The sequence below is a fragment of the Myotis brandtii genome, unplaced genomic scaffold (genome assembly GCF_000412655.1).
Source record: "Myotis brandtii unplaced genomic scaffold, ASM41265v1 scaffold187, whole genome shotgun sequence".
Lineage (NCBI taxonomy): Eukaryota > Metazoa > Chordata > Mammalia > Chiroptera > Vespertilionidae > Myotis > Myotis brandtii.
Window position 1 is genome coordinate 1,043,579 of NW_005356944.1, and position 11,185 is coordinate 1,054,763.

General features: G+C 54.7%; 1 protein-coding gene across 1 annotated transcript in view; it reads right to left on the reverse strand.

The window, feature by feature from the left end:
- The window catches only part of BATF2 (basic leucine zipper transcription factor, ATF-like 2), a 5,204-nt gene extending 1,880 nt beyond the window's left edge, over window positions 1–3,324 (reverse strand). The window contains exons 1-3 of the mRNA XM_005864210.2: window positions 3,134–3,324; window positions 1,665–1,769; window positions 19–156 (exon numbers count right to left, since the gene is read on the reverse strand). Coding sequence (XP_005864272.1) covers window positions 19–156; window positions 1,665–1,769; window positions 3,134–3,172 — 282 coding nt within the window. The 5' untranslated portion in view covers window positions 3,173–3,324. The remainder of the gene's footprint in view (window positions 1–18; window positions 157–1,664; window positions 1,770–3,133) is intronic.
- Between the last annotated feature and the right edge of the window lie 7,861 nt (window positions 3,325–11,185).

Consider the following 11,185-nt stretch of genomic DNA (forward strand, 5'->3'; position numbering starts at 1 on the left):
CAGCAGCCGGGGCAGAGGAGCCCAGCAGGAGGCACAGCCCATCAGGCACAGGCGCTCGTGCATGTGCAGGGTCCGGCCCCACCAGGCCAGCTCCGCCCGCAGGCCCTGGATCTCCTTCCGCAGAGCATGGTTGTGTTTCTCCAGGGCCTCGTGCTGCTGCAGGGAGAAGCAGAGGGGCAGGGAGGGAGTCAGCCAGCACCAGGGGCTCCCATGAGCCCTACTCACCGCCACCCATCGCCAGGCCCTCAGGGTTCTCAACGAGGGAAAGGATACCACCGCCACGCCAATATGCAAGCTGGGGCCCTGGGCTACCTCTGGCCAGCCCCCTACAACCACCCCCAAGACTCCCCCCATTCCACCTCCTCCCGGGGCTCAGTCGTGCTTGCTCCTATCCTCAATTCCCCGGGCCAGTGGCCTCTCCCGGCCTGCTATTTCCGCTCACCTGGGAGCTCCACCAGCCTCCTAACTGGGGCAACCCCCCAAACCACCCCGTTTCCTTGGCCCGAGGAACCATTGGGCAACTGTGTCATTAACCAAACAGGAGAGCCTTCAAAGGCTCCCACAACTCCCTGTGCGTGGTGATCCCAGCTCACACTTCCAGCTTTATCTCTGGACTTCTCCCGCCCCTCCCACTTCCAGCCCCTCCATGGACCCTGCTTCCTCAGAGCGTTTCCTGTCTCCTCTGTCTGGACGCTCTTCAGGCGCCCCCTATGCAGCGGAGCCCCCTACTGCCCGGACACCTCCAGGCTGCTCAGCGCCCTGCCGGACCCCCCAGCGCCCTGCCGGACCCCCCAGCACCCTGCACTTCCACTGAAGCCAGGGTTCTGTTCAGCATCCCTGATCAGCTTGGGTCAGGTTCTGTCCTGCTGGGTTCTGAGAAGCCACGGGGACAAAAATCAACGTGCACTTCTAAACAACCACTTATGAGCAGAGGTGGCAAAAGCAGAAAGAACTCTATTTCTTGGGAGAAAAAGGAGACACGTGTAATACTTTAAAAAATAAAGATTTTTTTTCAAAAAGAAGGAACTCTATTTCTGTGCCTCATGAGGCTGAATGACTTCCTTTGGTTCCCTCCCTCACCCTACTCTTGTGGACACTTTTTTAAAGAAGAAGTTGCAAGAGTGTTTTACATAAAAATGTTGCTTAGGTCATGGACTCAAAGTCCCAACAGGCGTCAAAGCCACCAGCAGCCCCATCCAGGCTGGTCTCTGCACGTGGAATGACATTTTAAAAATGTCATTAGGTCACCCTTCACTTAAATTCTCCAAAGGCTTCAATTCACCTCCAGAAATGGAGTCATTCACTCATTCATTCGTTCATTCATTCATTTGCCACCTTAAGCTGCTCACATGTCACCCACTCAAGGAGGGCGTCCCTTGTTAGGTTTCCTTCACCCACCTGCCCCCCTGGCTTCCCTGCTTTAATTTTCCCCGTAGCGATCACCACCTGACATCCCAATCACCTCATGAGCCATTCACTCCTCTGCCCGGCTCCCCCCTATCAATATGAGCCCTGGGGAGGGCGGGCTGCTTTTGGCTGCTGAGTTCACAGCTGTGTCTCCAGAGCTTAGACACACAGCCGTGCGGGGTCTGCTCACAGGTGGGTGGGGAAGAGGCCGCCGGGCAGGTAAGCGCGGGCAGGGTCGGGAAGGGCAGAAGCCCCACCTGGTGCAGGGCGTCTGCCTTGTCCGTGTGCTTCCTCCGGCTGCGCTGGGCTGACGCCCGGTTCTTCTGTTTCTTCTTCAGCTGCCTCTGATGCCCCTCGGGGTCCTGCAGGCCACAAGCAAACGGTTCAGGCCCCGGCAGCGGCTGGTGCCTTCCATCCTGGCCTAGTGTAAAGCCATGCCCTACCCAAGTCCCCAAAGGTCCCCTTTCCCCAGAAGCCACCTCTGGCTCCCTTGGAGCCCACACCCCCCATCGCAGGCATGGCGCGCCCCGTCGGAATGCCGGCCTTACTCAGTGTCAATGTCCTGCTCACACCTCACGTTGGGGGAGGACCACCGAAGAAGCTGAGAGGCTGGGATTCGAACCCAGACAGACCTGACTCCACTTCCACACTCTCTTTATCAGCTATGTCTCTCTCTCTCTGAACCAAACTTATCCATTCCATGACAAAGCAGGTGGCCCAGGGCCAGGCGGTAATAAGGGTCAGCCTCCCACCAGTTATTTCCACAGTCAGGTGGTTTCCCTAGCGGCCAGCTCCATCGTGAGGGGGCGGGGCCTGACCGCTCCATGAGCCCATGCTCAACTCAGGCCCAAAGGTGATATTCGCCTACTCAACCCATATTTATTGAGCACCTACTGTGTGTCAGGCTCTGAGCTAGGGGGACACAGCAAGACCCTTTCCTTCCCCGCCCTCAAGTTGCTCACATTCTAGCAGGGCAACAACCTAGAATGAATGCAGGAAGTTGGTTCTGATGAAAGAGTGGACTCAAAGGTGGACAGCTGCAACCTTTCCCTGCCCCCGGGCCCCGGGTGAAGGGTCCATGATACTTAGATGAACTATTTAACCCCAATGCCCAGAGTTTTGGAAGGTCAGGCAAGAAGGAATGTTGGCGGCCCCGCAACCCAACCTCCCCTCACTCAGGTCCCCCCGGGAGGTGTGTTCTGAGTGTAGGGAGCTCAGGTGAGACCCTGGCCTCCCTGGCTGAGGACGCTCTGCTCCTAGGTCCATGGCCACAGCAGGCCCATTCCAAGTGCTGGGGGTGGGGGGCTGGGGAGCCTCGGGGGAGGGGAGGCTGGAGCTTGGGGGAAAGATCCGCAGTGAGAGAAGGGGGTGGCCTCGGGTCTTGGGAGAGGGGCAGGGCCTTCAGGAGAAACCACTCTGGATAATTTGGGAAGGTAAGAGAGGCTGCCCTAAGGGCAGTGAAGGGAGAACAGGTGGGTTAGGAGAGAGCAGTATTGAGGCCAAGTCTAACCTGGAGGCTGGAGCTGCAATGTGAGAGCTGGAAAGCCCTCATTCTGATCCCTGAGGAAACTGAAGCCTCGAGGGGGGGTTTTGCGGGGGGGGCGTGGAGCCCAGCCCATGTACAGAGCTGGGATGAGGAGCTCTGACCCTGTTCTCCCCACCCAGGCACTGGGGACCCTCAGCATATGTCCCTTCTCCTCCCCGCTCCCTGGATCCCTGTACTCACCGTCCCCGTCAGCAGCCCTTCACCCCCACAGATGTGCATGGCTTGGGCAGTGGGACAAAGGCTCACATCTGGTTCAGGGTGGCCCTCAGCTGCTGTGACCTCCCAGTGCCCTCTGGGAACCCAAGGAAGTGGTGGCTTTTTAAGTCCCCAGTGACCACTCCGCCCCCGGCAAGCCAAGTTTCAGTTTCTTCTAAAGCCACCGGCTGCCCAGAATCCCTAGCTCGGGTTGGCTCACGTGGCTGGAATTTCCTAACATGCACTGGCCTTCCGGTTGGGCCGTTTCTCTGGGAGGAGGGCAGTGGAGGGGGGCAGAGGAGGGAGATCCAAGCCCAGGTGTGGGGTGTTCCGGGGGAGGGAGAGCAGGCTGCCAGGGACAGAGTCAAGGGAAGACAATGGGGACCGGAAGAGCCCAGGTTCACAGCCCACCTCTGGCACACGGGAGCTATGGAGCGTTGAGAAGGTGATTCCCCCTGTCTGAGCCTTAATTTTTGTCTACTGTAAAGGGTGTTAGGAGATGATACAAATACCCACTCACAGGCTTGATGTAGGAACCGCGGGAGGTAATACAACCACCCCAAACCCTCTGAGACCAATGTTGAGGCAAAAATAACCAGTGGCCCTTACATAGGAGAGCAGGTGCGTACATTATTGGGTTCTCATTCGACAGACCGCGCAGCACCGGAGAACGGTGTCAGAAGCACAGCTGCCAAGCCAGCGACGAGGCTCAGGTACGGAACTTCACCTCTCTGTGCCGCTGTTTCCAAATCTGTAACGTGGGGGTAAAAATAGTTTTGTCGTGAAGATTAAGTGAGTTAGGGCAGGTGAGGCAGCTAAACCGCGCCTGCTGCAGAGCGAGGGCTCCCTAGATGTTCGCAGTTGCGATCCGCTGGGAGATTCAAAGCTGCACTGAGCATCATGCCTGTGAGTCCGTAACATCCCACTGTGTGACAGTAACAGCGGCCACAAGATCTGAATATAACGTCTGTAAGGTTTACAAATGTGCATATGTAAATATGGAATGAAAGTGTAAACTACGCAGGAGAAAGACTCAGAGAGCTGGGCCGAGGGGGACACAGGAACTTCAGTTGTGTCTGTGGTGTTTTGCAGCGTAAGCTGTGGGAACACAGTTCTGTGTGATAATACTGTCTACACTTTAGGGTGTATATGAAATGTTTTATAATTAAAAATCCTATTAGCAAACCTGGAAGCCCCAGGCAAACCTGAATGGCGGTTGTATCTCTGAGAGACCATGCTTAGAAGGAACATCTTTTGGGGGGTAGGAGCCAGTAACCCCTGTCCAAGAACTGCATGCACAATGCATTCTTGTGGTCTGGTGACTAGGGCATCTGGGAGTTGTGCCTAAGTCCTGAAGGCCCAAGGCTGATGGTGTGGGATCTAAAGAATGGCCAATACTGTGGATTTGATCTCCTGGAGATGGTGTCCTGGAGTACTGTGCTGAGGAGTGTGAAGCTGCCTCTGATCCTATCTAATAAAAGCCTGATATGCAAATTGTCCCCTTTGACCGGGAGTTCAACCAGGGGGCGGGGCCGGCTGGCCAACTGCCCGTGGCTCCTCCCCCCGGCTGGCCCCGCCCCAGCCAGTGGTGGTGGCAGGTGGCAGGGGGAAGGGAGGCCCTGGCCAGCAGCCGGCAGCCACTAGGGACCCTACCTATGCATGAATTTTGTGCACTGGGCCTCTAGTATTTTTACAAAAGAGCACTTCAATTGATTAGCAATGCCTGCCAGGCCATGATTGATTAGCAATGTCTGTCATGAGCAGAGCATGAGAGTAATAGTTCCCTGAGCCACCTAGAATTGGGGATGAAACCAGTCTGGGCTTTAGAGTTAGAAGATTTGACTCTGACAGCTGGCTCTCTATTGACCAGGTCTATCCTTGCACCTCAGTGTTCTCATGTATATGCTGGGCCTGACAAGGAAATCATACCTATTTCACAAAGTTGTTTTGAAGATAGAAAAGAAGGAAATGAGAAGAAAGCTCAGCTGGAATTCATTCCGGTTCCTGAGATTTTGTGGAAATTCAGGATTCACGCAGGCTCATAATGTAAAAGGACTGGGTGGCCCTGGCTGGTGTGGCTCAGTGGTTTGGGTGTCACCTCTTGCACGGAGAGGTTGCCTGTTCAAATCCTGGTTGGGACGGCTAATCCATGCTCCCTTCTCACATGGATTTCTCTTTCTCTCTCCCCTTCTCTCTCTAAAAATCAAATTTTAAAAAATGTATTTTTTTAATAAAACGACTGGGTGGATGGGAATGGGCGTGACAGCTGGGCCTGACACTCCTTGCTTGTGAGGGGCCTGGGAACAGAGACTGGAGTGGGGCACCCCAGGCACTGAGACTGCCCTGATTTCTCAGAATTATTTTTGTTTCCCAGAAACCAGGAGGGTTGGGCGTCTTGCCTGAGACGAGCACCTACGGGGCTCATTAAGCCAGTCCACAGAAGGATCCAGGGAGCCACATGCATGATGTAACAAAGAAAAAACATTTTGCGGGGAGGAGGTGGCTAGGGCTGGAGTCCCCAGCCCCAGACCTGAACCCCGGTCTTCCCCTCTCCAGACCCCGGCTTTGGGTGGGAAACCCTTAGCAAGTGTGCCTGTGGCCCCTCCCAGGAGGCCTCGACCCTGGAGGAAAACCAAAGAAGGCAGTGTTTATGGCCTGAGGCCGCTGAGGAGTGGTAGGGAGGGGTGGCCAGAGTGGGTAATGTTTAACCATGAACGGCTGCGCGAGGCTTCCCCACAGGGAGGGACCCCTCCCAGGCTGGCAGCGCAGGCTTCAGGGCCATCCGGTCCAGCCTCTGCCTTAGAAGTGAGGGAACTAATGCCTGAAAGGCTGTCTGGTGGGAGAGGGCAGAGCTGGAGGGAGGACACACCTCTCTCCCCTCACCCCCACCGCCGCCCTCCCTCTGAATCAGGCTTGTGGAAGGGCCTGGTTCGAAGCCTGCAGCCCAGATGGGTGAAGGCTCGGAAGCCTCCCAAAACCAAAGCTCTTGGGCAGCAGGATCACGACCCATCTTGCTCCCTGAAGTATCCCCCGGTGCCTCAAACACTGCCTCACAGAATAGGTGCTCAAGTAATGAACACATGCACCGAAGTCCAGCAGGCAGCTTGCCATCCAGGAACCCCAAAAGCTTCCTGGATGCGAGAAGAAGCCTTTGCCTTACTCATTCCTCCAGGACCTGCCCTGGGCTCCTGGGGAGACTCTCCCTAACCAACCTTCTCACTTTCCCATTGAGGAAACCGAGGCACAGGGAGGGGACAGTCACACGGCTGGTTTGGGAGAAGTTGGGCTGCGCTGGTGCTCTGTCCCAGTGCCTTCCCACCCCTGAGGGTGGAGAGACCCTGGGGGTTTCCAACTGCCCAGGGGTGAGAGCCTTCTTTCTAGGCCCCCCACCCCCCACCACCACGTGGATCCCTCATTTGGGGCCTGGTTTCTTCCGGGCATCTCGAAGGAGCTCCAGACGATGAATAGCAGAGAAAGAGGCAGGTGGCTGCTGGCAGGGCTGAGGCTGGCTATCGACTTCCCACTTGCAATTGTGGATGGGCCTCGTGGGAACTAAGTCTCAGCTGGGACGCACGCAGGGCACATGGACTGGCAGGGCAGAAGGTGCACTTCCTGTTGGGGAGTCAGCAAAGGCTTCCCAGAGAAGTGGGTGGGCTCTCCCGGGCCTGGAACTTGATCTTGGACAAGTCACTTAACTAACCTCTTTAAGCCTCATCTGTAAAATGAGGCGATAATAAGGATTTGATGAAGTAATGTATGTAAAGGGCTTAGAACAGTGCCTGGCACACAGTAAGTCACTGTTAAACATCCATTAAACTTTTTTTTTTAATATATTTTTATTGATTTTTTTCCTGAGAGGAAGGAGAGGGATAGAGAGTTAGAAACATCGATGAGAGAGAAATATCGATCAGCTGCCTCCTGCACACCCCCTACTGGGAATGTGCCCGCAACCAAGGTACATGCCCTTGACCGGAATCGAACCTGGGACCCTTCAGTCCGCAGGCGGATGCTCTATCCACTGAGCCAAACCGGTTAGGACTCCATCAAACTTTTCACAAAGGCACTCAATAAATTCCTGATGAAATTTTTGTTCACATAACAATAGGCTTGTATTTTATTTTATTTTATTTATTTATTTTTTTTAAAATATATTTTATTGATTTTTTTACAGAGAGGAAGGGAGGGACGTGCCCACAACCCAGGTACATGCCCCTGACCGGAATCGAACCCGGGACCCCTCAGTCCGCAGGCCGACGCCCTATCCACTGAGCCAAACCGGTTTCGGCAATAGGCTTGTATTTTATTCATTATTATTATTACGTTTAAGAAAAAAAATGGTGGAGTACAAGAACAGGGACGAAATTATTTATCTAATGAAATACCTTTGTAATGAAAAAAAAAGGTAAGTTAATGACTGTGTCCATGTGTAAGCAGCAGCACTTGCCGAAGCTGATTTTGCTCAGCGGTTAGAGCGTCAGCCCTCAGACTGAGGGTCCCAGATTCAGTTGTGATCAAGGGCACGTATCTCAGTTTCAGGCTCCACGCCAGGCTCCGGTCCAATTGATGTGTCTCTCACGTCAATGTTTCTCTGTGTCTCTCCCCCTCCCTTCCACTCTCTCTAAAAACAGTGGAACAAAAAATATCCCCAGGTGAAGATTAACAACAACAAAAAAGAAGTAGCACTTAATATTTGACATAAATTGCTCAAAATTTCTCAAGCTTACAAAGGAGTCTCAGTAAGAAATGGAAATTAGGGTTCTCTGGATTCTTAGTTTTAAGAACGATCTAACTCAAGTTTAAGTCACTGACAAGTCTGGAGTGTGTTCCAGCTTCAGGCATGGCTGGATCATGATGCCCAAACAATGGGGTCCTAAGGGGTCAGTGTCTCACCCTCCCTGCTCGGCTCTAAGCTGGCTACATCCTCAGGCAGGGACCACTTGCGGCAGGAAGATGGCTACCAGAAACACCTGCTAAGCGGCCCTAGGACGGGGGAGCATCTCTCTACCCCTTACCACTTTCCAACAGAGATCCCATGCCTGGGTCTCCCTGGTCTGACTTGAGTCATCTGGCTAATCCCCGACATGAGTCGCTGTGGCCAGGAGGTAAAGACGAGATAGGCAAGGCAGAGTCCCAGGCCCTGCCTGGATCCCGGGAGACAGGGTCGGCACCGTCTTACCCGTAGGGACCAGAGGCATGGCAGGGGCAGCTACCAAAGGGCATCGGGGTGCTACTGGTGGGAGAAGAGGCTCAGACTCAGACATGAGTAAGCTGCTGCTCAGAGGTACACCCCTTGGCCGAGTCACTCCCCAGGTGGGACAAGCTCACTGCCCCATGAGTCTCTTTCACCAAGACAGGCGTTCTCTCCGCTGCTTCACAGGGAACTGCGGGTAGGAAAGCTCAGTCTTGCTGAGGGGGCGATGCCAGGCGCACTGAATGTGGGAGGGACTGGGGGCAGTGACATTGTGGGGACTCCCCAGGGCATAGGAGGAACGGACTGACTCACTTCAGCACAGTTCCTGCGAGTGCTCGTTAAAACCGGAATCTGCAAATAGCCAGGCCTCCCAGGAACTGGGTGATTCTATGACGCCATCACGCCGGGTCCTTAGCAAGGGTGTGCCCACGTCCCTGCCTCCCAGGCCTGCGGAGGAGGGGGAGGCTGCCACCTCCAAAGCTTTGTGCGTCTCATTCTCCGCTTTTCCTTTAACATACACATCTTTCCAGGAAACTGACTCAACCTTTTGGAAGTGGGCAGGAAGCATGAAAAATAAACAGCTGAGCACGGCCTGTGGGGCTCAGTAGTCGAGCACTGACCTATGAACCAGGAGGTCCTGGTTCGATTCCTGGTCAGGGCAATGCCCGAGTTGCGGGCTCGATCCCCAGTGTGGGACGGGCAGGCGGCAGCTAATCAATGATTCTCTCTCATCATTGATGTTTCTATCCTCTCTCTCTCTCCCTTCCTCTCTGAAATCAATAAAAACATATTTTAAATAAATAAATAAATAAAATAAACAGCCAAAGTGTCCTGGAGCCTCCCAGGGCTTTGTGAGATGCGGCAGCGGTGACCACAGCTCCTGGATTTTCCCAGGTGGTCCCCACCAGGCTTGGGTTCAAATCCCTGCTTTGCCACGTCTAGCGGTGTGACCTGGAATAAGATCCTGGCTTTCTCTGGGCCTCAGTTTCCTTGTCTGTAAAATGGGGATAATACCCTTGCTTTGCCAGGGCTGTCATGACAACTGATGGAGGGATTGGGGACCCTCCAGTGAGACCCTCTTGTCCAGTGTCCCTGGCGGGGCCTCCTTGTGATGTCACATTCCCACTGTCCACTGGGCACCCTGCCGAGATCCTGACACTGGAGAGAAAGAACGGTCTCCTGGCCTTTGAGGGAGCCTTTTCACCCCTCAGCTCTCCCCCTTCTCTTCCCACAAGAGCTCTAAGAGGCTGGTGTGGGGCAGTGGTCAGGCAGGGTCACGAGCAAGGGCCTGGAAGGCCGGATGGGGGATGGAGCCCAACCCAGCATGGCCGGGGACTCCACGCCACAGACAAGAGCGCTCGCCTCGGCCCACCCCGTCAAAGGACCACACCAAAGGTGCCAAGAGCAGAGGATCCTGGATTGTCTGAGACTCAGCAAGAGGAGGGGACTTAGCCAAGTACAAGCAGGTGGCAGAGCCTGGCAGACTAGATACGCCTCACCAATCCAGCTAGTGTCCCCCTCCCCTGGAGTGGAAGTAACGGGGACACGGGGCCCTCAAAGGGCAGGGACGCTCGTACCCAAGGCCGAAACCTGCTGGGGGTCAGCATGGGAAGGGTTGCTGAGCCACAGTGAAGCAGCAGCGAAGACGGGGCCTCCCATGGGTGGGTCCTGAAGCCGGGAGGGGCCCACCCAGAAGAAAGGGGTCCCAGAAGAACTGGGTTCGCCAGCAGCTCACGTGCTCACGGGCCTGAGGCCTCAGGCAGCTTCCTGCACTCTCTGGGGCTCAGTTTCCCTAAATGTAAAATGAAGGGATGTGTCCACTGACCTTCCAGGGCCCCTCTGGCTGTGGCTGGAGGCTGGGGCCAGCCCGAGGCCTCTTGGGAGACTGACACCTCCGGGCCCGAGGGGGCTGTGCCATTCGAGAGAGAATCACTGACTGGCTGCCTCCTGCCCACCCCACACTGGGGATGGAGCCCCCAACCCGGGCATGTGCCCTGACCGGGAATCGAGCTGGGACCTCCTGGCTCATGGATCGACGCTCAACCACTGAGCCACCTCGGTCGGGCCCTTTTCTTTTCATTGCATCTGTATGAGAAGACGGATGTTAGCTGAAGCTTGTGGTAATCAGTTCACAATACCCGTAAATCAAACCACCATCCTGTACATCTTAAGCTGACATAGTCATTACTTTTCAATAAAACAAACAAACAGAAAGAGCCAAATCCCTGCCCTGTGGAGCTTCCTTTCTGGTGGGGACGGAGGGACTGGGGAGAATAAATGTAATGCATTAAGGCAGCGGTTCTCAACCTGTGGGTCGCGACCCCTTTGGCGGTCGAATGACCCTTTCACAGGGGTCGCCTAAGACCATCCTGCATATCAGATATTTACATTATGATTCATATCAGTAGCAACATTACAGTTATGAAGTAGCAACGAAAATAATTTTATGGTTGGGTCACAACATGAGGAACTGTATTTAAAGGGCCAGAAGGTTGAGAACCACTGCATTAAGGGGATGGTCTAGGCTGGTAGCAGGCCGTAAGTCTTGTGGGGAAATATAAATCGAAATAAATGATTTGGGGAATGTGGGCGGGGGATTAAGCAGTTTCCAATTTAAACAGTGGTCAGGCTGGGCCTCACTGAGATACCTGAAAAATATTTTCTGAGACATTCGACATTTGAGCAAAGCACTGAAGAGGGGGAGGTGACACGGAGATATGTCTCGGGGGCAGTGGGAATGTGCTGGGGAAGGGGGATGGGGGACTGGTTGAGAGGCTGCTGCGGCCACCTGGGGGAGCGGAGCAGGGTACCTGGCTCTCAGGTTGCTGGGAAGGCTCAGTAAACTG